The sequence below is a fragment of the Mesoplodon mirus genome, assembly GCF_964341445.2.
Source record: "Mesoplodon mirus genome assembly, chromosome: 18".
In the NCBI taxonomy this organism is placed as follows: domain Eukaryota; kingdom Metazoa; phylum Chordata; class Mammalia; order Artiodactyla; family Ziphiidae; genus Mesoplodon; species Mesoplodon mirus.
The window spans coordinates 40,546,351-40,570,721 of NC_138994.1; the positions used below are offsets into that span (position 1 = coordinate 40,546,351).

A 24,371-nucleotide genomic window follows, 5' to 3' on the forward strand; every position below is an offset into this window, starting at 1 on the left:
TTCGGTAGTTAAATCAGACATCCATTAGCCAATAGCGGGGGCTGTTGAGAACGGGCCCAGATCCAGCCCGAGGTCGGGGAAATTCCCCAGAGGCTATGCGCTTGGGACTGGGCCCCCGGATTTGGCCCTCGGCCTGGCTGTGGCTATTCTGAGTCCCGGGAGAGAGGCCCCACATCTGGGCCTGGCTGAGCAGTGGCCTCCGGGGCGCTGAGGCCGTGTGGGAAGGGGCATCTCGCTTTCCCTGAGAGCCAGAAGCCTCCCAGGCCAGGAGGGCCCCACCCACGGCAGCAGGACTTTGGTCCCGTTCTCCTGCAGGAGGCACCCTTGGCCTCCGTGGCCCTCTGAGGGTGCCAGGGTGCCACCTCAGCCAGTATTTTCCTCTCCCAGTACGATTCTGCTCAACTCCAGTCCCTGTCTCCCTTGTTCCAGGAAGCCTGTCCAGCCTCCTAAACTGGCTTATTGCTATTTCTTCTCTGTCAGTCTCAGACACAAAGCTGCTCAGAGAGGCTGCATCTGGCCAGTAAACAGGCCCAGCCCAGGCTCTGGACCAAGTTTTGGGAGAAGCAAAGGTGCAGGCTCTGGCTTGTGCACCCCACTTCCCCCCACCAAGTCCCACCCTCCCTTCCCTCCGAGGCCAGAGCAATTCCCTCCTTCCCACTCTAGACCCCTCTCTCCCACCTCTCTTTAGAATTTACATTAATTATGCACAGTCTTTAGACATCTCTTGCACAGTTGAGTTGGGTTTTTTTGTTTGCTTGTTTGTTTTAACTCTGCAAGAGATGCCATATTTGTTTTTCTAAAGGCAGTGGTAAAAAATTCAAATAGTCCAAATGATGCATATGGAAAAGGAAGTTGCCTTCCCACCCTCCACCCTTAGTTCCCCTCTCCAAAGGATATCTCAGCTGTACTTTTTTCTTTCTTTCTCTATTTTTTGCTGCGCGGCATGCGGGATCTTAGTTCCAGACCAGGGATGGAACCCATGCCCCCTGCAGTGGAAGCACGGAGTCTTAACCACTGGACCACCAGGGAAGTCCTATGCTGCACCTTTTTTGAACCTCTCACTTGTTTTTGTTAAAATCGACTCTGAAAATTAATTCAAGTGAAAAAACATGCCTTTACAAAAAGTTACTAAGTGTGAAGTGAAACACATGGAAAGATTGAGCCTAAAGACTGCTTGGGGGAGATTTTCCTTGCATGGAGACTGGACTGGTTGAAGCTTTTTGAAACATGAGTCCAGTGGCCTTGGAATTGAGGAAGCTGTGTTTCTCTGCTTGATTCATTTCCGACTAAAAACACAGGCATTCTTCTCTGCTCAGAGGACCTTTCTTTTCTTTTTTAAGATAAAATTCACGTATAGTTCTCTAATTTAAAGCGTACAATTCAATGGTATTTGGCATATTTACAATCATCACAAACTTAGAACATTTTTCATCATCCCCAAAAGAAGCCCTGTAACTTTCAGCTCCCCATTACCCCCTAAGTCCTGTTGCCCTAGGCAACCACTAATCTACTTTCTGTCTCTGTAGAGTCCCCTATTCTGAACATTTCACATAAATGAAATCATGCAATATAAATCCTTTGTGACTGGCATCTTTCACTTAGCCTAATTTTTTCAAGGTTCATCCCTGTTGTAGCGTGTATCATTATTCCATTCTTTTTTATGCCTGAATAATATTCTATTGTATGGAGAGAATTTTATTTATCCATTCATCAGCTGATGGACATTTGGGTTGTTTCCACTTGGCTATTATAAATAATGCTCTTGTGAACATTTGTGTACAGGTGTTCGTGTGGGCTTAAGTTTCCATTTCTTTTGAGTACTTACCTAGGAGTGGAATTGCTGGGTCATATGGTAACTCTATGTTTAATTTTTTTGAGGAACAACCAGACTGTTTTCCAAAGTGGCTGCACCATATAATCAGCCAGCAGTGTATGAGGGTTCCAACTTCTCCATATCCTCACCAACACTTATTATTATCTGTCTTTTAAAAAATTTTATTTTATCCAAGTATAGTTGATTTACAATGTAGTGTATTATCTGTCTTTTAAATTATAGCTATCCTAGTGGGTGTCAAGTGGTATCTCATTGTGGTTTTTGATTTGCATCTTCCTGATGACTGATAATCTGAGAACTTTTTTTTTTTTTTTTTTTTTTTTCTTTTTGCGGTATGCGGGCCTCTCACTGTTGTGGCCTCCCCCGTTGCGGAGCACAGGCTCCGGATGCGCAGGCCCAGCGGCCATGGCTCACGGGCCCAGCCGCTCCGCGGCATATGGGATCCTCCCAGACCGGGGCACGAACCCGTATCCCCTGCATCGGCAGGCGGACTCTCAACCACTGCGCCACCAGGGAGGCCCCTGAGAACTTTTTTAAAACTTGATTTGCAATTAGAGTTGTCTGCCAACTGTCATTGTCACCTGATGTGGTGATGCCTCTGAAGGACCCGAGGGTCTCCATTTACTCTTTAATTTTTCCCCAACAGCACAGTAATGCCCTCTGCATTATGATCATAATTCAAAGCCTTCCTGAGCACCGACTGGGGGCTGGACGGTGTGCTGGGTGATGAGATACTGCAAAAAAAAAAAAAAAGCAAGATCTCACCTCTTGGAGAGCTTGGTGGATAAAGGTGTGGCTTTGGATTTGAATCCTTGCTTTGTCACCTCGCAGCCACATGGCCTTGGACAGGGTATCTACTCTTTCCCAGCCTCAGTTTCCTCATCTGTGAAATAAGGTTGCTCTAAGAGTTGCACGTAAAGCACTTAGCACAGCGTCTGGCACGTAGTGACTGCTCACAAGGCATCTGTTATTGTTAAAGGTAAAACCAGGTCTTCCCTGGTGGCGCAGTGGTTAAGAACCCGCCTCCCAATGCAGGGGACATGGGTTCGAGCCCTGGTCCAGGAAGATCCCAAACGCTGTGGAGCAGCTAAGCCTGTGCGCCACAACTACTGAGCCTGTGCTCTAGAGCCCGCGAGCCACAACTACTGACTCCCGTGCACCTAGAACCCCGTGCTCCGCAACAAGAGAAGCCACCACAATGAGAAGCCCACATGCAGCAATGAAGACCCAATGCAGCCAAAAATAAATAAGTAAATAAATTTATAAAAAAAAGATGAAGCCAGATGATTAAGTAAATGTTAACAATACTGGACAATGAGTTATGATCAGAGAAATGCAAAGTGTCATGGAACACATAGTGGGGTCTAGGACAGAGGAAGTGATGTTTAAACAGAGAGGTAGGAATTGGCTAGAGCAAGGCAGTGTGTGTTTGTGTGTGTGTGTATGTGTGTGTTCCTGGCAGTTGCAACAGCTTGTGCAAAGTCTTGGAGGCTTGGAGGCAACAGAAAAGAGCATGGCATCTGGAGAGACTGAAAAGTGTTCAGAATGTCCAGAGCAGGACTGTGCAATAGAATTCTCTGCTATGATGGCACAGTTCTATCTCTGTGCTTTCTAATGTGGCAGCCACTCACCACATGTGACTATGAGCATTTGAAATGTGGCTAATGTGACTGTAGAACTGAGTGTTTGATTTAATTTTATTGTAACTGACTTAAATTTAAATAGCCACTGTGGCTGGCGACCTTACATTGGACAGCACAGGTGTTTACACTGGAGTGTAGTGTGTACCTTCAATCAGAGATGAAGGTGGAGTGTGGAGAAGGGCATCCAGACTGCACCGGCTTGGTATGGACTTTGCCTTTTACTCCAAGTGTCGAGGGAAGCCACCAGTTGGGGGGAGGGGAGTTAGGTGATCTGGTTTTCATTTTTGAACGACCACTCTCGTTGCTGTAAGTAGAATCGATTATGGGGGTGTTGGGGACAGGAGTGAAGCAGGGAGACCAGCTTGAAGGCAGCTGTGGTCTCCCCAGCAGGGATGATAGTTGCTTGGATCAGGCAGAGATAGAGACAAATTGGTAGGTTTGCCGGGTGTGGGGTTCCTGACGGCTTGGATTTTAGGAATGAGGGAGAGGGAGGTGACCTAGGGCTGGATACTTACTTGGATGGTGGCTGCGTCCCCAAGCCCCAGCGATGAGTCTGGACCAGGGCTGGTGTGGAAAGGTCTAATTTCGAAGCACAGGTCGGGCTCCTGTCCGCCCCTACTGGCTGGTGCTGGAAGCGCCTTTAGCTCAGAGAAGGAAGGCAGCGGCCGTCAGGGCCACTGGCTGGGGGGCTGGGGGGCTGGGGGAAGGTCCCGAAAGGTCGGGTGGGCGGGGTGCATTTCCAGGGGGAGGTGCTGGGCTGAGTCTCTCCTCTCCGGAGGGCGTCCACATCAGCTCTCCCTGCCCTGCGACGGGTCAACCAGTTCCCACGCTGAGCCACATGGCCGCTGGGGGGCAAGTGGAGGGGAAGGGGAGAGGTGGATGTCCGTGCAGTGGGGCGAGTCCCCTCCCCGCCCCACGCGACACGCCAGCTTCCCCCGAGGCAGGGCCCCGCACCCAAGGGTTGCCTCTGACTGCCCCCCCGCATCTGGGGGCCTCAGCGGCAGGCAGTGGGGTGAGGGCGGGTGGGAGGAGGGGCGTGTCTCCCCAGAGAGGGTGTGGCCCATGGTCCGGAGGATCAGTCTCCCGGCCAGCGGGTCCTGCCGGGGGAGAGCTGACACCGCTGCGGCCAGGCGGGAGGGCCGATGGGCTGAGCGTGCGGAACGCCGACGGACCCAGCCGGCTCGCGGGGCTCCCAGCCAGCCCGCGCCCCTCCGGGCCGCACTTCCTCGGCAGCTCCGCCGCCCGCCCGGACGCGCCGCGCGCAGCCTCCGCCGAGCCGGTGAGTCAGGGATGATGCGGGCTTCCCAGGGGCCCGGGCCCCGAATCCTGACGGTGAAGGGTGGCGGCCGGGAAGCCCGGGTGGGCTCCCCCAGCCCTGAGCCAGGGTCTTCGAGGGGCTCCGGCTCTCTTCACCTGGCCTACCAGATCCTTCCTCCCCGGCCGGGAGGATGGAGGGTCCGGGGGTCCAGCGGCTGGGCAGACAGCTGTTGCTGCGGAGACTTGGGAGCAGTGGGCTGGGAGGCAGAATGGTGAGGGGCTGGGGACATCAGCCAGGCTAAATGGCGTGTGGCCCGGGAAGGACGCCCCAGGGTGGGCAGAAAGACGCTGGGTCGAAACTGCATGGTGAGACAGTCGACAGGCCCTGGCCTCTCCTGCTGCTGTGGGAAGATGCCCCCCGCCGGCCCCCCGCCCCCCCCCCCGGGGGCTGAAGCTGCGCAGAAGATGGTCCAGGCCCTGACCCTCCCACCCTCCGCTTCCCTTCCCCAAGCTCCGCTCTGCTCCCTGCCCCCTTCTCCTCCCCGCCAGCCCAGCTGTCTCCCCCCTCCCCAGCTCTGGACTCAGTTTCCTTCTTTCTGCCCACCCACTGGGGGGGCCCCCCCGGGGCTTCCCCCTCCCCGCCCTGGGGCCCCGCCCTGGCGAGCGCTGGCGGCTGTGGTTTCAGCTCTCCTGGGAGGGTGAGCTGAGCTCCCCCGCCTGGCCTCGGGCCTGCCAGGGAGCTGCTGGGAGAGGGGGCTTGGGCACCAGCGAGGCGTCTCCCTCCTGCTGTGAAGCCCCTAGAGACCCTAAGGCACACAGAGGTGGCACTCCTCAGAGACTGCAAGTACAGACGGGCCCTGAAAGGTTTTGAGAACTGAAGAGGAACGTCACGGTAGGCCGCGGTGGTTTCAGACTAGGCTCTGCCAGCAGCTTGGGACCTTGGGAAAGTCACTTCCCCTTTCTGAGCCCTAGTCCTCCTGGCAGCAAAATGAGGGGTTTGATAGGCCAGGGGTTTTCTAACGATTTCCCCAGAGCACCCCACACCCCCTGTGTGGGAGGTTGAGTGACCTGCCCCACCCAAAACTGCATTTTTTTTTTTGATGTAAATATTGGCCACTGGGCAAGATGTTGTGTAGAGAAAGGGGTGTGCTGTTAACACAGATGTTTTCGGACCAGGGGCTGTGGCCTCTCAGGGATCAGGAAGTCCCAGAGGGAAGGTCAGGGACAGCTGTGGCCCCTGTTCCTCCAGCAGATCCTGGTCCTCCCTCCTTGCTCCCCTCCCCGCTCCTGCTGGGCTGAGCTCCCGGCTGGCGGCTGGTCTGCTTGTTACCCAGCTTCTAAACCTCTCTGGGCCCGGGCTTCAGCCAGCCCTCCTGCCCCCACTCCTACTGGGAGAAGCAGATGCCTCTGACATCTCTGTTCCCACAGAGGTTCCAGCCAGAAGGAGCAGCCTCCTCCCCTTAGGATGGCCTCGCCCTCCAGCCCGCCCGCTTTCAGGCTCGAGACGACAGATGGAGGCCAGGAAGATGGTGCCCAGGTGGATAAAGGAAAACTGGGCGGTGGTGCTGGGCCGCCCCCCATGGAGTCACCATTCCAGGGCGAGGACCGGAACTTCTCGCCTCAGATCAAAGTGAACCTCGGCTTCCGAAAGGGGGCAGGTGCCAGGTGAGGCAGCAAGCGGCGCCGGGGGAGCCCGGGGGCCTCACCGCCAGCAGAGTCAGACTGGGTTGCCTAGCCCAGCCCCAGTGCCCCTGTGCCACAGCCTTGGGGGTCCTGGGTCTGGCTCTGATGGCTCCTGGGCCCGACAGGCTGAACCCTGCTCTGCTCTCTGGGATTGCTCCTTCCAGAACCTTCCCCATTCTTGGCCTTCTGTCTCCTGGGGTTGTGTTCTTCTTGTAGGGACATACTCTTTCACCTCCTGGCATGTCCCTTGTTGGTGCCGTCCCCTTCCCAGCCACAGTCCCTGCGGGGGGTGCTAGCAAGATCCACGCTCCAGTCCAAGAGAATCAAGGACATCTGGAAATGTCCCGGGGGTTCCCAGGCCCTGCTCCAAGGCTGGACCTGTTGCCCTGGGGTCGTGGACTCTTGGGATTGAGGACGGTGGCCTTCTGCTCGGAGCCACCTTCACTGTGACTTTCCCGTGATGTCTTCTAATTCAGACTGTGGGAGCCACTGTGGGAGCGCCACCTCCAGTCCTGTGGGTGTGGGGGAAGGGTGCACCTGGATCCCCACAGTGTGAGGTCTGACATACGAGGCTGGAGAACCTGCATGGGCCAGGCAGCTCTCTGCCAGGGAAGCCCCTCCCTCCCTGCTCATGCCTGGGACTCAGCCCCCAGCCTCGGCCTCCCAGCCCAGAGCCGCCTGTCCTGTTTGTGCTGCAGGACCGAGGTCAGGTTCAGACCAGGGCAGGAGAGGATGCTTGCAAGGCTTCTGGGAGTGGGGTCACCTGCCCGAGGCAGAACCGGCCCCTCGATGCCCTTTGGTGCTTCAATCTGTGCTCCCGTGGGGCCTCCCTATACCAGGACCGTGATGCCTCCCTGTGACAGGAAGTGCTTTGTCCAAATAGCCACTTCCCCCGGCTGGACTGCCCACGGGACTCCCCAGTCAGCCGCAGTGACCTCTTGGTCACGTCATGGCCGCATGGTCTGCTGGACGGATGATGCTGCGTCTGGCCAGGCAGCTTCCTGCCCTATCAATCACGTGATCATGGCTTAAAACATGACTGATCCCAATAATCCCCCCACTCATTAGAGCCCCCAACCCTTTCTTGGTTGATCCATTCCATGGCAGACCAGAGGGTCCCCAAAACATCAAATAGTCCCCCCTTTCTTGTCCTGGTCTTGGTACCAGGAGCCCCAGGGGTGAGCCCAGGCGGGGATGCCCACACACGCTGGATTCAGAAGGGCTACCAGCCCCTCCCGGGGCCTTTCCCAGAGGTGTGGCTTCTCAGGAAAATTCTGTGAGTGTCTGGTGTCCGCTCTGGACCCCACGTCTCTGAGAATCCTCCGTCTGTCCAGCCTGGAGTCTCTCTGGGGTTGGGAGTCGGGGTGTAGAGTTAGCTGAACAGCCAGCACCCCAGACCCCGTGAGCTCTGCACCATGTGACTTTGGGAAAGTTACTCTACCTCCTTGTTTGTCTGATGGAGAAAATAGAGATTACTCACGCAGGGCAGAAGTGAGGGCCAAAGGGGCTGGTACTCCATTGTTCGTCCATAGATGGTTTTGGAGAGGACGTGGGGCTTTTCTTGATTTTCTTGGTGAGGCCAGAGGCACGTACGGCCCCCAACAGTCTGTGGGCACCTCCGGTAGCCCCGCCCCGACCCAGAGCCCAGCTCAAGAGCCATGACGAGCTCCTGTGCTGAAATGGACAATGAGGCTGTTGCAAGCGGCGGGGCACCTAGCGAATGACAGGAGATGCCTGCAGTCAGGACACGTGGTCCGGTGCCCCAGACAGGCCCCTCCTCCGGGGGTCTGAGCACTTGCGGTCTCCTTGGTCTGCCTGGGTGCATAGAGGCTCTCAAAAGGGGCTCCTGGGCTCCAGAAAAGGCTCCCTGGGAAGCGGGACTTTCTGGGGGCCCAGGGCTCTCCTGCAGCGTCAGTCACAAACCACATCCCCACAGCCAGCCAGACCTGAACCGCTTCGACCGTGACCGGCTCTTCAGCGTGGTGGCCCGGGGGGTCCCTGAGGATCTGGTGGGGCTACCAGAGTACCTGCGCCGGACCAGCAAGTACCTCACGGACTCGGAGTACACAGGTAGGCCTGCTGCTCGGGCCAGAGCCGCCGTGTGCTGTGCTGAGACCAGGCTGCCGGCTGGGTGTTGGCCACAGGAGCTGAGGGGCGAGGAGGGGCAGAGTTCTAGCAGCCCTCCTGCCAGGACGACTGCAGGCGCCCTGCTGACAGAGCGGAGGACGGCCGTTCCCTCTTGCACTCACCCCACCGGCTCCCAGCCTGCCTCTGCCGCCCTCAGCCGTTTCAGTGGCCGAATGGAGGGATAGTCACAGCCTTCCTCAATGCAGCCTTTCCCTGTCTCTCTCTCTTTTTCAGTAACAGCATCGCTGAGATCTAATACACGTACCTTACACTTTATCCATCTCAGAGCATTCTTTGCCCCAAATCTAAATATCTGTATTGTTTGGGGATATCTGATTAGGAAAAGAACATGTGTGCCTTCTAGAAGGTTCAAATAGTAATGAAATGAATAAAGCTGAGGGTAAAAACAGTCTGTCATCCTGGACACCTGATAATGATTTGGGGTACATATTTTCAAACTGTTTAAATACATTAGGCATATATTTACATAAATGGGGTCATGCCATTGATGTAAATACATAATGATGTGCTTGTAATGGGCTTTCCCCCAACTTAGTCCATTTCAGTACACAGGCCTCTAACTCAGTCACTGTAATAACCTGCAGAGTTTCCCATCCTGTACATTTACCACAATTTACTTAACTAACCCCTTACTGGTGGTCATTTAGGTTGTGTGTAGTTTTCGGCCTCAATACACTGTGTGCCAGGCCCTCTGTGGGCTAAGAATTTTGTATATGATTCCACGTGATCCTTACAATAACCCTGGAATGGTCCCATTTTACAGTGAGGAAAACTGAGGTTAAGAGAGGCCAAGGGGCTTTCCTGGTGGCGCAGTGGTTAAGAATCTGCCTGCCAATGCAGGGGACACAGGTTCAATCCCTGGTACAGTGGGCCACAACTACTGAGCCTGTGCTCTAGAGCCCATGAGCCACAACTGAGCCTGCACGCCACAACTACTGAAGCCCGCATGCCTAGAGCCCATGCTCCGCAACGAGAGAAGCCACCGCAATAAGAAGCGCACACACCACAACGAAGAGTAGCCCCTGCTCACCACAACTAGAGAAAGCCCACGCGCAGCAGCGAAGCCCCAGTGCAGCCAAAGTTATAAATAAATAAACAGGAGGCCAAGTGACTTGCCCAGAGGAGACAGAGTCATTAAGTGGTAGAGCCACTTAAGAAATACTGCTCCAGGGCTTCCCTGGTGGCGCAGTGGTTAAGAATCCACCTGCCAATGCAGGGACACGGGTTCGAGCCCTGGTCCGGGAAGATCCCACATGCCGCGGAGCAACTAAGCCCATGCGCCACCACTACTGAGCCTGCGCTCTAGAGCCCACGAGCCACAACTACTGAAGCCCGTGCTCCTAGAGCCTGAGCTCTGCAACAAGAGAAGCCACCGCGACGAGAAGCCCGTGCACCACAACGAAGAGTAGCCCTTGCTCACCGCAACTAGAGAAAGCCCGCGCACAGCAACGAAGACCCAATGCAGCCATAAATAAATAAATGAAAAAAAAAAAGAAATACTGCTCCAAATGTTCTCATGTAGACACTGTTGCACACACGACGAACTGTCTTAGAAACTTAATTTCTAGGGCAGAAACTGTAGTCATACCTGTTGGTATTCTAACACCTGTTGGCTGGAGTCTTAACTCCCTGCAGCATGGCTGGGCTCCCTCCAGCCGGCCGGGGTGCTTTGGGGCATGGGCTCACTGTACAGGCGGGTGGGTGGCCTGAGCACTGCGGTGCCCTCTCCCTCCTCCCACAGAGGGCTCCACGGGGAAGACATGCCTGATGAAGGCCGTGCTGAACCTTCGGGACGGGACCAACGCCTGCATTGAGCCACTGCTGCAGATTGACCGGGACTCGGGCAATCCTCGGCCTCTGGTCAACGCCCAGTGCACAGATGAGTACTACAAAGGCCACAGCGCCCTGCACATTGCCATCGAGAAGAGGAGCCTGCCGTGTGTGAAGCTCCTGATGGAGAATGGGGCCAACGTGCATGCCCGGGCCTGTGGCCAGTTCTTCCAGAAGAAGAGCCAAGAGACCTGCTTTTACTTCGGTGAGGAAGCTTCTTGGATAAATTGAGCTGCAGAGGGGGTAAGGCCTCGCCCAAGGTCACAGGGTTAATGTGACCCTTAAACCCAGATCTGTCTGACCCTGAGGCTCATGCTTCTAATAGCTAGGCCGCCTGCAAAAGCAGTTTGTCTTAAGAGGTGTTGTATCCTTGTCTGGCCAAGGAAGCTCACCACACATGAGCTCAGACCAGGGCAGGGGAACAGGGGTGTAGAACTGGTGTGTGAGGAGACTAGACCAGACGGGGCCTGGTGGAAGGGGTGTCTGGGCCCCGGCAAAGCAAAGAGAAAGAGGCGGGGAGCGGGAACACTGGTTGGCAGGCTACCGTTCTGCTCCCTTAGATGGTGAAAAGCTTTGGGCCCCTCTCCCTTGGGTCACAGCTGGACAGAGTCACCTTGACTGGGGCTCCTAGGAGGATGCAGGGCCCGGGGACTTCTCCGCTCACTGCACTGGCCTGGGTGGGCCCGGGACCCCAAGGCAGTGCGCATCCTCTCCTGTGGGCGCCTGACCCGCCTCAAGGAGGTCCAGGGAGCGTGAGAAGCAGGCGGGTGGACGCTGGGAGGCCCGAGGCTCAAGCTGTCCCCTCGGCCCCCAGGCGAGATGCCCCTCTCTCTGGCCGCCTGCACCAAGCAGTGGGATGTGGTGACCTATCTCCTGGAAAACCCGCACCAGCCCGCCAGCCTGCAGGCCGCCGACTCGCTGGGCAACACGGCCCTGCACGCCTTGGTGATGATCGCAGACAACTCGGCCGAGAACACGGAGCTGGTGACCCGCATGTACGATGGGCTGCTCCAGGCGGGGGCCCGCCTCTGCCCCACGGTGCGGCTCGAGGACATCCCCAACCTGCAGGGCCTCACGCCTCTGAAGCTGACTGCCAAGGAGGGCAAAATTGAGGTGAGTGGCCAGCCCCCCTTTCCAGGAAGCAGCAGGACTCAACCAGGATTTCTGCAGAAAGAGCCTGGGGTGGTGTCTAGCTCAGGACAGTTTCAGCATGCACCTCTCCTGTGTGTGTGTTTGTTGATAAATTATATATGAGCTACAGAATGAATATATTACATTTTACAACAGGGATTTTAGTTATTTATTTTCTTTTGGCTGTGCAGCTTACAGGATCTTAGCTCCCTGATCAGGGATTCAACCCAGGCCACGGCAGTGAAAGCACCAAATCCTAAACACTGGACCACCAGGGAACTCTCAGGGATTGTTTTTTTAAGTCACTTGGGTCTCTTGATTAGGAGACAGTCTTCTCATGTTCTTTGTTCTCAGGTTTTCTTCGTATTGATGGCTAAGTGTTCTTGATAACGAACATATCATCATATTGTTTACTATAACAATTGCAAATTTTTCTCCCAGTTCAATATTAAAAAAAATTTTATGGCATTTTTTGCGACACAGAATTTTTACATTTTTATGTATCCAAGTGTTATTATCGTTTCCTTGGTTTTGCTATTGCTTAATTCCTTCTACAAGGTTTTAAAACTTTGTGTGTGCGTGTGCATATGTGTGCACGTGAGTGTGTATACTCCATATCCATATTTGCTTCCAGACTTTTCTTTTGCAGTTTGATTTTTAATGCCTATAACTTTGATTTATCTGAAAGTTATAGGTTACTCTTATAAAGAGTAAGCACGAGGGACTTCCCTAGTGGTCCAATGGTTAGGACTCTTTGCTTTCATTGCCGAGGGCCCAGGTTCAATCCCTGGTTGGGGAACTAAGAGCCGCTCGGCAAAAAAAAAAAAAAAAAAAAAAAAAAAAAATGCATGATCCAGCTTTACTTTTTTCCCAAACGACTTTCCTGTTGTCTGGTCCTTATTATTAGGGGAGCTTACAACCCACACAGCTGACACAGGGCCCAATGCTTAGAACACAGGTATTTTTAAAGGTTAAGATAAAAATAAACATAAGCGGAAGTTTTGTGTTTTTTTCCTGCCCTCCAAGGTCCCTGGGGTGTGGGTACCTCTCTTTGCTGTCTAGAGGCATGGCTGTGTGGCTTATGGAAGCCGCCCCCCAATCTGGGAAGCCTCCCCACCATTCCTCATTTGTAAGACTTCTGGACCTGTCCGGGTTAGGGGTGGCTTCTAGTCTGTTGAAAGCTCTAGACTCTGGCCACAAACGTGCACACACGTGTGTAGCTGGTAGCCTCTGATCTCATGGGGCCTTAAGGACCCTTGGATTGGGGGTCCCTCGGCCACATGAGTGTCCAGGAAAGAGGCATTGGGGCAGGAGTGCGGAAGGAAGAGGCAGGCTGGCATAGGCGGGTGGGTGGGAGTGTCTACACGGTGGCTGAGTGTGCGTGGACCTGTGTAAGAGTTCATATGCGCAAGGACCCGTGGGTGCAGGGCGTGTTCGCGTGTCTGGGCGGTGGGCAGCTCTGTGCACGCCAAGCTCACGTGCCTGCCCTGTAGATTCTCAGACACATCCTGCAGCGGGAGTTCCTGGGGCCGTGCCAGTCCCTTTCCCGCAAGTTCACGGAGTGGTCCTACGGGCCTGTGCGGGTGTCGCTGTATGACCTGGCCTCTGTGGACAGCTGGGAGGAGAACTCAGTGCTGGAGATCATCGCCTTTCATTGCCAAAGCCCGGTGAGCCTGCTTCACCCCGAGGGCGGGGGTGTGCGTAGGGGGCCTGGCAGAGCTCCCTGCAAGGTCCACAGTTCGGGGCTGCCTGCAGGACCACCCCTGCCCTTTAACTGAGCAGTCGGGGTGTGGCTGCACGTGCGAACCCGGCCGCCGGGCACACACTCGCTCCACACGGGCCGGTCCCACCTGACACGGGGGTCACACGGGGGTCCCGGTGGCTACCACTGGGGGCCTCTCTGTTGACCAGCACCTGCTCTGGACTGGTCACTCCACAGCCATGAGGGTGGGGTGGCGGCCGGCGGGGAGGGGTCGTTCGGGGCTCCGCACCCTCTGCGCTCTCCCCTGCTGCCTCCACATGTACTTGCTGAATGCGCCTCTGGCTCTCGCCTTCCCATCCCAGCACCGGCACCGGATGGTGGTTTTGGAGCCGCTGAACAAACTGCTGCAGGCGAAGTGGAATCTGCTCATCCCCAGGTTCCTCTTCAACTTCCTGTGTTACTTGACCTACGTGTCCATCTTCACCGCTGTCACCTACCACCAGCCTGCCCTGGACAAGGCAAGGCAGGGAGGGGCACATCCTGGGGAGGCCTCCTGGAAACAGTCCTGGCAGAAGATGGGGCAGGGATTACAGCCCCGCCCTGCAAATGCTGACTGGAGGCCTGACTGCTTGGTGGTGTGCCCACGGCGCTTACATAGCTGGTCATGATATGGAAGTAACAACACAGTAGTAACAACAATAATAATAGTACTTACTGAGTGTGCAGCACACGTGAGAAAGTATTCAAGTGATTGACGACGCGTGTTAATGTATTTAGCTAATTTCACAACCCTCTGAGATGATGAACTCTTATCATCGCCAGTTTACAGTTGAGGGAAGGAAGGCACAGAGAGTTTAAGGAACCTACCCAGGGTCACACAGGCTGTGAGTGGTGGAGTTGGGTTCTGAACCCAGGGAGTCTGGCTCCAGAGCCCATGTTCTCTCTGCTGCTCGGGGGGCCTCCCCATAGCTCTCATGAGGAATGGGCCCCCAGCCTCGCTCTCAGCGGGAAGCTGCTGTGGGGGGGGTGCCCAGGCCCGACCCGAGTGTGTCTTCGTGCAGGACTTACTCCCGCTGGAAGTGACTGCTGGGAACTCCATGCTGCTGCTGGGCCACATCCTGTTGCTGGTCGTGGGGGCCAACATCCTCATGGGCCAGGTGAGGGTTCCTCCCATCCCCCACCCCAAACCTGGAATTCTGCTACAAGAAGCCTGAGAGTGAGCTCACGACAGTGCCTTCATTTATGGGAAGCTGAATCCCACGCCTGGTCCCATCCTGGCCAGCCTCAGGGCAGCTGAGGGCCGAGGGTTCTGGCCTTGCCTTTTGGGCTCGGTACGCTCCCTGCTGTGCTTTCTGGGGTGCCCACGGGGCAGCAGACATCTCCTGTGATTCCTTGGCGGTGCCAGCTCTGCTCCCCTGGGAATGGAGCTGGAAGCCCCCGACCCCAGGTCCCTGGCTCATTCCTCACTTGGGGAGCACAGAAGGGTGGCGTGCCTCCAGCACGGCCTCTTCAGGGCAAGATGCTGCCAGCTTGCAGGAGACAGGCTGGGCCGTGGCACTGAGACTCTTGAGTGAGTCTTTGAGAGTGGGCAGGACTTAGGCACCAAGGCCAGGTTGGCTGGAGCACCCGGTGGTCCCTGTGAGGCCAGGGAGGGGGAGGGAAAGGAACCTCTTTCACCATGTGGAGTGTGAGTCCTCCACCTGGATCCACAGGGAGACAGGAGACCCCTGGCATTGTCTGGGTGTCTGCACTTTTTGGAAACAGGGTCCAAACTTTCTCAGCTACCAGCAGGACTCATGAGCACCCCCAAAATTCAAAGCTGCCGCCCGAGCCCCTGAGGTGGTCCTGGCGAGACTTTTACAAGCAGGCCGGCTGGCGGCCCTGAGGGCAGCGGGGCTGCTTGTGGCCTGGAGAGCAGGTGTCACGGCCTGTCCTCCTCCTTCCCCCGCAGCTGTGGTACTTCTGGAGGCGCCGTCTGTTCATCTGGATCTCGTTCATGGACAGCTACTTTGAAATCCTCTTGTACGTGTGACCTCACTCCTCCTCCCGTCTCCTGCCTGGGAGGGGGCACCAGGCGGGCTTTGGGGGTGAGGACCCTGGGCCAGGGAGCTCCAGGAGGCTGGGAGCAGCTCACAGGCCAGACTCCAGAGTCGGGCTGCTGTCTGTTCCGGGTCCTGAGCATGACAGTCACATCGACCGAGCCCTCGCTCCGCACCAGTGGAGCCTGAAGTCTTTACACACGTGTCTCCCTGAATCCTCACCGACACTCTCCGAGCCGGGCGTTATTACTGTTACCCCCATTGTACGGGGGAGGGGACTGAGGTCCACGGGGGTTGAACGCCTTGCCCGAGGTGGAGGTCAGGATGCTTGGATCCAGTCCCACACAGAGGCGGAGCTTCTCATCTCTGAGCCCGTGGAGGGAGAGGCAGCGGGGGTCAGCGCTGGCCACAGGAGGCCTGCAAGCTGACCCCGCCCTGCCTCCATGCAGCCTGGTCCAGGCGCTGCTCACCGTGCTGTCCCAGGTGCTGCGCTTCCTGGCCATCGAGTGGTACCTGCCCCTGCTCGTGTGCTCACTGGCGCTGGGCTGGCTGAACTTGCTGTACTACACGCGCGGCCTGCAGCACACGGGCATCTACAGTGTCATGATCCAGAAGGTGAGAGGCAGGGGTGGCCCCGTGCAGCCAGACTGGGCAGGGTTGGACACCACACCCCGGGGGGCTCCTTGTGGGCCCAGCGGGCAGGTGCCTCCCCCAAGCTGAACCCCCCACCGGCTCGTGCCTTCTAGGTCATCCTGCGGGACCTGCTCCGCTTCCTCCTGGTCTACTTGGTCTTCCTTTTCGGCTTCGCTGTAGGTAAAGGCCCCCCGTCCCCCACCCACTCCTCACCCCCCCTCGAGGCTGCCCGCTGGTCTCCCCAGGCTGAGGACCCCCTGCCTATCTCCTCAGCACTGGTGAGCCTGAGCCGGGAGGCCGAGGCCCCCGGGGCCCCTGCGGGCTCCAACACCACGGAGGTGGTGGGAAAGGGGGACAAGGAGGGCAGCACGGCCCCGTACGAGGGCGTCCTGGACGCCTCCCTGGAGCTGTTCAAGTTCACCATCGGCATGGGTGAGCTGGCCCTGCAGGCCCAGCTGCGCTTCCGCGGGGCGGTGCTGCTGCTGCTCCTGGCCTACGTGCTGCTCACCTACGTCCTGCTGCTCAACATGCTCATCGCGCTCATGAGCGAGACTGTCAACAGCGTCGCCAGCGACAGCTGGAGCATCTGGAAGCTGCAGGTGCCCAGCGACGTGCCCCGTCCCCTCCAGTGTCCTGGGCCCGGCAGGAGTGGGTCCGCCCCTCACAGGGACCCCCCTCGTCCACGCCTTCCCGCGCAGGGCTGACGTGAGGCTCCAGTAAGGCCGAGGGCGGCGCCTGGCGCACAGTAGGTGCTCAGCGTGTTAGTCACCATCATCATTAGGACTAAGTGCTTCCTGAGAGCCTAGTGCAGGGCTAGGCACAGTTCTAGGCTCTAAAGACCCGGCGGAGAACAAGACGGAGAGCCCGCCCTCATACAGCCCCCTTCTGTGTTCGTCGCTTGTTCCGTGGGGCTGGCTTGGTGGACGAGGCAGGCGGGATGCGCAATCCTGCAGCTGGCCCAGGCTGCAGGAGCTTTGGGAGCAGGGGCTCGGGTAGCCGGGAGCTCATGTGACACCTGCCTGCCGTGGAAGCAAGAGCTGCTTCTTGACTGGGGAGGGTCGGGGGTGGGCCTAGGCAGTTGGTGCAGGGAGAACCTCGCCCCGGGGGGCTGGACTGTGTGACCAATTCACCATTGACCTTGGGCAAGCCCCTTATCTTCTCTGAGCCTCACCTGCAAAGTTCTGTGCCCGCCCCCCGCCCCCCGCCCCCAGCTCGCTTGCGCGGTAGCAGCAGGCACATGTGACGTTCCGTACCTGGTGGAATTCTAGAACCTGTAACGATGCAATTGCAAGGAACTGTAGGGCGCTCGTCACATGCTGACTTCCCAGCAGCCACCCAAGGCATATTGGCCTCAGTCTGTAAGTGGGAAAGAGACTCAGAGGGATGCAGGGCCTGACACCACATAGGTACTCAAACCTTGGGGCTGGATTCAAATCCACGCGCTTAGCAGATGCTGACTTCTACTGTAAAGTGCTGGCCACTCTGTCTGATGCATCCTTTGTCCCCAGAAAGCCATCTCTGTCCTGGAGATGGAGAACGGCTACTGGTGGTGCAGGAGGAAGAAGCAGCGGGCAGGTGTGAGGCTGACAGTTGGCATCAGGCCAGATGGTCGCCCCGACGAGCGCTGGTGCTTCAGGTGAGTGGAGAGGCTGGGGGGCGGCCTGGGGACCTTGCTGAAAACCAGGCGACAGCGGCTAGGAGTCAGGTCTGGTGGGAAAGGCAGGGCCTCGGAGCACCAGGGGACTCCGCCCTGGACAGGCGAGGTCAGTGATGCTGCATCTCATAGGCCCGGGCTCCACTGCCTGCTCTTCCTGTCTGGTCACCTTCCTGTCCCACTGACTGAAACTGGAGGTCCCTCCCCAGTGGTCCCTGACCGACTCCTTCTGGCCTGAAATGGGGCACATTTAGGAGGCCAAGAAGCCAGAGGCATCCTCGGGTTAGAGCATGCTAAGCTTGCCCCGCCTGGTCTGCTCTGCCCTCCCAACGCCCCCGTCCTGACCACGGAGGCTACAACCCTTCCACGGAGAGCAGACGCTCCCATGGGGGCGGGAACCTGGTGACAAGTGCACGGCCAGCAACACACTTTCCTGAGGTAGCAGCTAAGCAAGGGCGGTGGGTCTTAGCCACATGGAGTAGCTGTGAAAGGGCCCCAGAACTTGGGAACACACAGATCCAGCTGATCTCAACTCCGCTCTGGATGCTGGGGGCAACCCAGGTCGCCGTGAACAGCCAGAGGGGACAGACGCCTGTTCCCCTTGGTGGGCGCCAGGCCGGGTCGGCAGTCAGTCTGAGAGCCGAGAGGATGGGGCTCGCGGGGGCTGCTGGGTGGCCCAGCGTCCTGCGGAGAGAAGCCCCGTCCTCCTCACAGCCCTGGTGTGCACCCCTCGGGGGCCCCTCTCCTGGGGCAGAGCACGCTGCCGCCTCGGCCTCCCGGAGCCTCACAGCTGCCCTGTGGCCCGCAGGGTAGAGGAGGTGAACTGGGCTGCGTGGGAGCAGACGCTGCCCACGGTGCGCGAGGAGCCCTCGGGGCCAGGCGGCCCTGGTGAGTAGCTGTGGAGTGTGTGTGTGTGTGTGTGTGCGCGTGTGTAAAGGATTTTCCCCTTAAAGCGGCGCTTCCCCCCCCACCCCGTCGCCTGGGAAACCGGCTCTTGGGCACCCTCCCCTCCGGGCAGAGCGGCCAGCAGGGGGACAAGTTAGGGAGGCCCCCCAGCCCTGTGGCTCCGCCCCGACAGGGCAGCCTCGCTGCCGCCACACCGCTGAGAGGCCACTTCCTCCGCCTTTGTCCCCGTCAGGCCCGCGTCCCCTCCATTCTAGGGTGGCGCTGGCCCCCTCCATGGCCGGCAGGCGCCCACCTCCAGTCTTCGGCCCCCCTCCTCTCCTTTCTCGTGCTCTTTCCCACCCCTTCACTTGCCGTGGCCACCCGACACCCTGTACGTGGTCTCCTCCGGCCGCCCGGGCTCCTGGGTCCCTGACCGCGGCCCTCACGAAGCGACAGCTTTCCTGCGCGTCTCTGTGTCGCCCTTCCTCCGAGTCCTGCCGTCCCATCCCTGCAAGACTCAGAAAGCGCCCTTGTCCCTCATCTTGCCCCAAGCCACCCCGACCCACCCACCTGTCGCCGCCTCCAGCTGGACACCCCCAACAGGAACAGCCTTGGGCTGCCCTGTACATCGGCCGCCCCTCCTGGCCCAGGCAGGAGGCCTTGCGGGTCCCTCCCCCTCCCCCTCCCCCTGGCGCTGAGTGTCCTGGGGACCTCCGGTGGCCCCTCTGCCCTGTGCCTCACCTCTCCCACGTCTGCACCACGGGGGGGCTGCTCAGCTGGCACCCGGACCCCACACAAGGCTTTACGTCCAGGCTCGTCCTACTCCAATCCCTCCTACGTAGATGAAAACTACACACAGCCGCACCACACACCGCCTCCCACTCCCTGGCAGGCCGCACCCCTCCCCCCCGGGGTCAAGGCCCAGAGCCGTTGTCCAGCCCCCTCCCCGCACCTCCCTCCATGTGCCGGCCGGTCCCTCCACAGTGCTCATCGTCCCTTCCTTTCCTGGGCTCTTGTCTCTGTAAGTGCCCGTCCATCCTCCGGGGGGGCGTCCCTTCTCCACCTTCCCCACCGGTGGCGGGGGGGGGGGGGTGTCTCCTCTCTCCTCTGAGCACCTGACGCTCCCCTCCCTCTGGCTCCTCAGCACATCATCTCGGCTGTTCTGGTTTCGAACACAAAGGCCAGTCACCTGCAGGGACTTTCAGCTCCTGGGAGGAGGTCCCTGACTGGCACCTGGCAGGGGTTCAAGAGATGCTTGCAGAAGCAGGGAGGCAGGAGAGGGACTGCTAGGGACCCCGAGGCTGCTGTCCCCTGGCATGATGTGGTTTCATGGCTGTGGCTCCCTCCTGTTTCCCTGGTGCCTGCGTCCTGGGGACACTCCCTTCATCCCATTCACAGGCACCCTGAAGAAACCAGCCCTGGCCTCCCAATCCAGCCAGGACAGTGCCGTGGAGGAAGACCATGTGCCCCTCCAGCTCCTTGAGTCCCACTGATGCAGCAGGGGGCCGGGAGGACAGAGCACAGAATGTTTCCAGCCCCACCTACTGGCTCTGGGACCTCAAGGGACTTTGGTGGCAAACATAAATAAGTAATTTCTTGTGGCTAACTCTCCTGGAAACATTAGTTGAGTAAAGGTACTGGGCTCCAGGACTTCCCTGGTGGCGCAGTGGTTAAGAATCCGCCTGCCGATGCAGGGGACACGGGTTCGAGCCCTGGTCTGGGAAGACCCCACATGCCGCGGAGCAACTAAGACCGTGCGCCACAACGGTCTCTAGAGCCCACGTGCCGCAACTATTGAAGCCCACGTGCCTAGAGCCCGTGCTCCGCAACAAGAGAAGCCACCGCAATGAGAAGTCCACGCACCGCAACGAAGAGTAGGCCCCGCTCAATGCAACTAGAGAAAAGCCCGCGCACTGCAGCAAAGACCAACGCAGCCAAAAATAAAATAAAAAAGAATTTTAAAAAAAATGTACTGGGCCCCTGAGCTGGTCGGCGTCTGCATGTCTCTCTGAGCTCACGTCTGTGTCTGGGGCCAGGCTGCTCCTGCCCTCTCCTGGGCACAGGGACCCTCACCTACCGCCCCCCAGCTGCCCTCTTCGGGGTGCAGGCAGCTAGCCGAGGCGCTGTGCCTGCTGTCACCACAGACGCGAGGTGGTGGACACCAGCAAGCACAGCCGCCTGTCCTTCCTCTCCCACAGCCTCCAGACACCCCTTAAAGCCACCCCAGGACGTCTCTCAAAGCCTTTGCACTCCTGGGCTTACTTAGTTCAGGCTGTGGATTATTGCCTCCTCTCCCCGCTGGCTTCCTGCGCAGTTCCCACCCTTCCAAGCCAGAGGGACCTTCCTGAGACACAAGGGCAACAAGTTACCCCCGTCTCTGAAGGCTTGAGAGGCTCCCGGCGCCGACGGGGGCCTAGCTGGCACCCCCAGCCCTCCGCGGTGTTGCAGACGCCTCCTGCTCTCCTTGGCACCTGCAGTATATCCTTCACGCAGGATGGTAGACCTCGTGTGTGGCTTGGCTCTCCCTAGAAGCCTCCTCTCTCTCCATTAAAATAATACGCTTATTTCTAAAACCAGCTCAAAAACCTAGGTCTCACTACCGCCTTTCCAGTTTTCACCCTTAGGGTAATGTGTGTTCGTAAGACGCGCGTGCACGGGTTGAATGTTTTTTAAGTGGCAAGAGCCGAGCCTGTTCCCACGCTGGGACGGAGGGAGGTTTCGCCGCTGGTGAGACGGGCCACAGCTGGAGGAGTCCCGAGGGAGAGGGGACGGAGGAAAGAGACTGAGGAGGGGGGTCGGAGCGCAGGGGGCTGGAGAGGCTCGTGCAGGGAGAGCGGACGGCACCGCCCCCCAGGGCCAGAAGCAGCTACGGTGTGTGCACACTTGCTGCGCGCCCAGGCTCTGCAGGGTTTCAAGGGCGTGATCGCATGTGATGCGCAGAACCGCCGTCTGTGGCCTCGGTCGCTCCACCTTCCAGAGGAGCAACCGGAAGCTCACGACGGCGGACTCTTCGCTCGGGACCACCCGGCTGCGGGTCGGCGGGTCGGCGGGAAAGCCTCCAAACGGCTGGCGCGCACTGGACCTGCGCACGCGCGCTGGGGCTAGCTGTGCCCCTGTGACCCAGAATTCCACGGCCTCGGAAGAGACCATGGGCTCTGCAGGAGGGGGGAGTCCGGGGGCGGGGCCTGCACCATTAAACGGGCTGGAAGTTCCGTGAGTCTTTTGCCATAATCCCCATCCCTTCTGTGAGGGGTGGAATGTTCCGACTGCTTAAGAGGCTGGGACGGCTGTCGTGGGGCCTTTCCACTCTAGGTGTCGGGCGGCTGGTGGTGAGTTTGTCTAGGCCGGTCCGCGGGCCGCAAGGGCGAGGGAGCCAGAGCTTTTCTTTTTTATTTTTTTTTTATTTTTTTTTTTTGCGGTACGCGGGCCTCTCACCGCTGTGGCCTCTCCCGTTGCGGAGCACACGCTCCGGACGCACAGGCTCAGCGGCCATGTCTCACGGGCCCAGCCGCTCCGCGGCATGTGGGATCCTCCCAGACTGGGGCACGAACCCGTGTCCCCTGCATGAGCAGGCGGACTCTAAACCACTGCGCCACCAGGGAAGCCCCAGACCTTTTCTAATTTCTCGAACGATGTCCTCAGGGAGCCTAATTGGAGGGCGGCGGGCGGCTGCTTCCACGCGGGCCTTAGGGCGGGCGCCGTGGCCTTGTGTCCGAGTTTGGGGGCCGAGGCCCGAGGACCGCGTGCGTCTTAATCCGGCCGGGCAGCTGCCGTCTCGGGACCCCTGACCCCGGGCTCGCCGCTGGGAGTGAGCACCCCCCGAGAGAACTAGGTAAGAGGGGCTGCCTGCACCCTAGGGCGCGGAACGACGTTCGTAGTGGGGCCGCAAGGGAGGCTTGCTCGGCTATCCTGATGATTCCGTAGCAAGTGCCGTCAGACACGAGGACTGATGATTTCTACGCCCATCCGATCTCAGTCGCTGACACCTGATGCTTTACGTTACTGTAGCTGCCAGAGTCTGCCCTAAATGCACGCCCTAATTGTTTCAGAGGGCAGACACACTCGATTTTGAAGACGGGAGCAACATCCCTACCCGAGGTTAAGAGCCAGTCTGGGTAAGGATTAATACGTATTGTAACTTAGCCGTGTCGGTCTTGCAACCTTAAATGCACTGATAACTGCGTGGTGTCTTATCCCTGTTGTCGCTTTCATGCATTTGACGTAATTATGCGCTGCCTCGTTGCATAACTGCAACGGTTAGGAGGTTGCGGCCCCAAGTTACGTCTAAACCGCATCTGTATTCAGAAACGGATGCCTTAAGGCGGTTTTAGCCGAAGCCCAGGTCTCTGGGGCGGTACTGTGGTGAGGTGCTTGGCTGCTCTGATGAAATCACTAATAGGAAGTGCCGTCAGAAGCGATAACTGACGATACCAGTTCCTGGCTGACTGCAGTCACGCGTCCTCACCAGTAGCTGGTGCTCAGGAGTAAGCTGGTCTGGACTGCGACCCATAATCTCTCTTCACCCAGGTTGCAAGTTAGTGAAGGGTGGCCAGCGCGTGATCACCAACAGCTGGGTATGGGAGCCCGAGCATTGGCCTGCTCCGAGGTAAGCTAGCTTTGGGCTCTGGAGAAGTTTGTGGTTGAGGAGGCCTAGCTCTTGAGTTGATTCATGTGAAGTTGCCACTGGACCAAATATTGGCAGTGTCCTCCGGCTGACCTAATACCTCGTGTCGGTGCAGCCCTTGAGCATTATTGAGAAAATATCGGAGAATGATTTTGGTTCGTGATGTCTGGACCAGACTGCAGAGTGAGCCCAGGAGTTCCTTTGAGGTCATGGCTGTACAGTCCTGAGCAAACTGCTTATCTTCTCTGAAAATGGACAGCCTGAGGTCTGTTTGCAGAAACAACGTGACTGAACGGAGGTTAAGACACTGGGAACTGCCTCCAGTTGCCTTTGGCATCTGCTGTCTGTCCATGGGTGCCTCATTCATCCCGCCAGGTTTTGAGCACTGAAGAGTGGGATCGGCGCAGCAGAGCTCTAAAGTGGGCGGCAGTGGCGGCAGCACCCCAGCCCAAGAAGAGGTAAGATTAGGTCTGCAGTGACCACCCCCACGGGAGGATGGATAAGCAGCTAGTTTTGTTGAAATGGATTTGCAGAAAAGGCTATCAAATGATGAAATCACCTAAAAAAGCTGGAATTACCGGCAGATTGTGTGGTGGTGAGCCTACGGTTTTCTGAAGATACCTTTTAGGCTGTGAATGACTGTTCTTGGAGTATAAAGTAAGATTAACTGATACTTGGTTTCCTTGCAGGCTGTGCTGTGGCGGGGCAGAATTTGAAGTCCTAAGGACCAGGGGCGGCCATCAACGTGGGCCCTGAAAACCTAGGCCTCCCACATTTGGTGTAGAAACACTCACCCTGTGCTGAGTGGCAGAGGGACATTCTTACCGATGAGGGAGCCAAGAAATGGATTTTCTGGGACCGCGTGGACTGGCACTTCTGGTGTCACTAAATTCATGAGTTTTCCTGTATCGTCCCTTAACCAAAAGGAACTTTTGTACTTTTAAATATTGTATAAATGTGTTCTTGGGTGAGAGCCTGAGGTTTTTTGTTTGTTTTTGCGGTACGTGGGCCTCTCACTGCTGTGGCCTCTCCCGTTGCGGAGCACAGGCTCCAGACGCGCAGGCTCAGCGGCCATGGCTCACGGGCCCAGCCCGGACCGGGGCACGAACCCATGTCCCCTGCCTCGGCAGGCGGACTCTCAACCACTGCGCCACCAGGGAAGCCCAGCCTGAGGTTTTTGAACTGGAAGCTTTCTGAAATTTGTATCTCCATGCAGTTAACCATAAACAATGTAATAAAAGTATGGTCTTTGGTATTGGTTCTTACAAATGTGTATTTGAAGAAAAAGTCCAGTTTGATCACTGCTGA

General features: G+C 57.6%; 1 protein-coding gene across 13 annotated transcripts; it reads left to right on the top strand.

Moving 5' to 3' along the window:
* The first annotated feature begins 4,515 nt into the window (after positions 1-4,515).
* Positions 4,516-24,318, top strand: TRPV2 (transient receptor potential cation channel subfamily V member 2). Of its 13 annotated transcripts, XM_082603313.1 has the most exons (18): positions 4,516-4,756; positions 6,163-6,399; positions 8,354-8,487; positions 10,307-10,600; positions 11,210-11,508; positions 13,020-13,193; positions 13,591-13,746; positions 14,290-14,385; positions 15,180-15,250; positions 15,717-15,882; positions 16,014-16,080; positions 16,174-16,499; positions 17,409-17,536; positions 18,309-18,442; positions 19,838-22,554; positions 22,967-23,045; positions 23,439-23,521; positions 23,753-24,318. In XM_082603313.1, exons 2-15 carry the CDS (start codon positions 6,200-6,202, stop codon positions 19,930-19,932), a joined length of 2,340 nt encoding a protein of 779 aa, XP_082459439.1. In that variant the 5' UTR covers positions 4,516-4,756; positions 6,163-6,199; the 3' UTR covers positions 19,933-22,554; positions 22,967-23,045; positions 23,439-23,521; positions 23,753-24,318. The 13 variants fall into 13 exon arrangements, with proteins under 13 accessions (XP_082459439.1, XP_082459433.1, XP_082459434.1 ...); XM_082603307.1 differs by adding an exon at positions 5,057-5,626 and having other exon boundaries at positions 22,967-24,318; XM_082603308.1 differs by having other exon boundaries at positions 22,967-23,521.
* The last annotated feature ends 53 nt before the right edge of the window (positions 24,319-24,371 follow it).

Bases quoted from the DNA above. Each gene is read 5' to 3' on its own strand.
- TRPV2 (XM_082603307.1), top strand. From the start codon at position 6,200: ATGGCCTCGCCCTCCAGCCCGCCCGCTTTCAGGCTCGAGACGACAGAT. The intron at 10,601-11,209 runs GTGAGGAAGCTT...CTCGGCCCCCAG, and splicing joins AGAGACCTGCTTTTACTTCG to GCGAGATGCCCCTCTCTCTG. The intron at 16,081-16,173 runs GTAAAGGCCCCC...CTATCTCCTCAG, and splicing joins CCTTTTCGGCTTCGCTGTAG to CACTGGTGAGCCTGAGCCGG.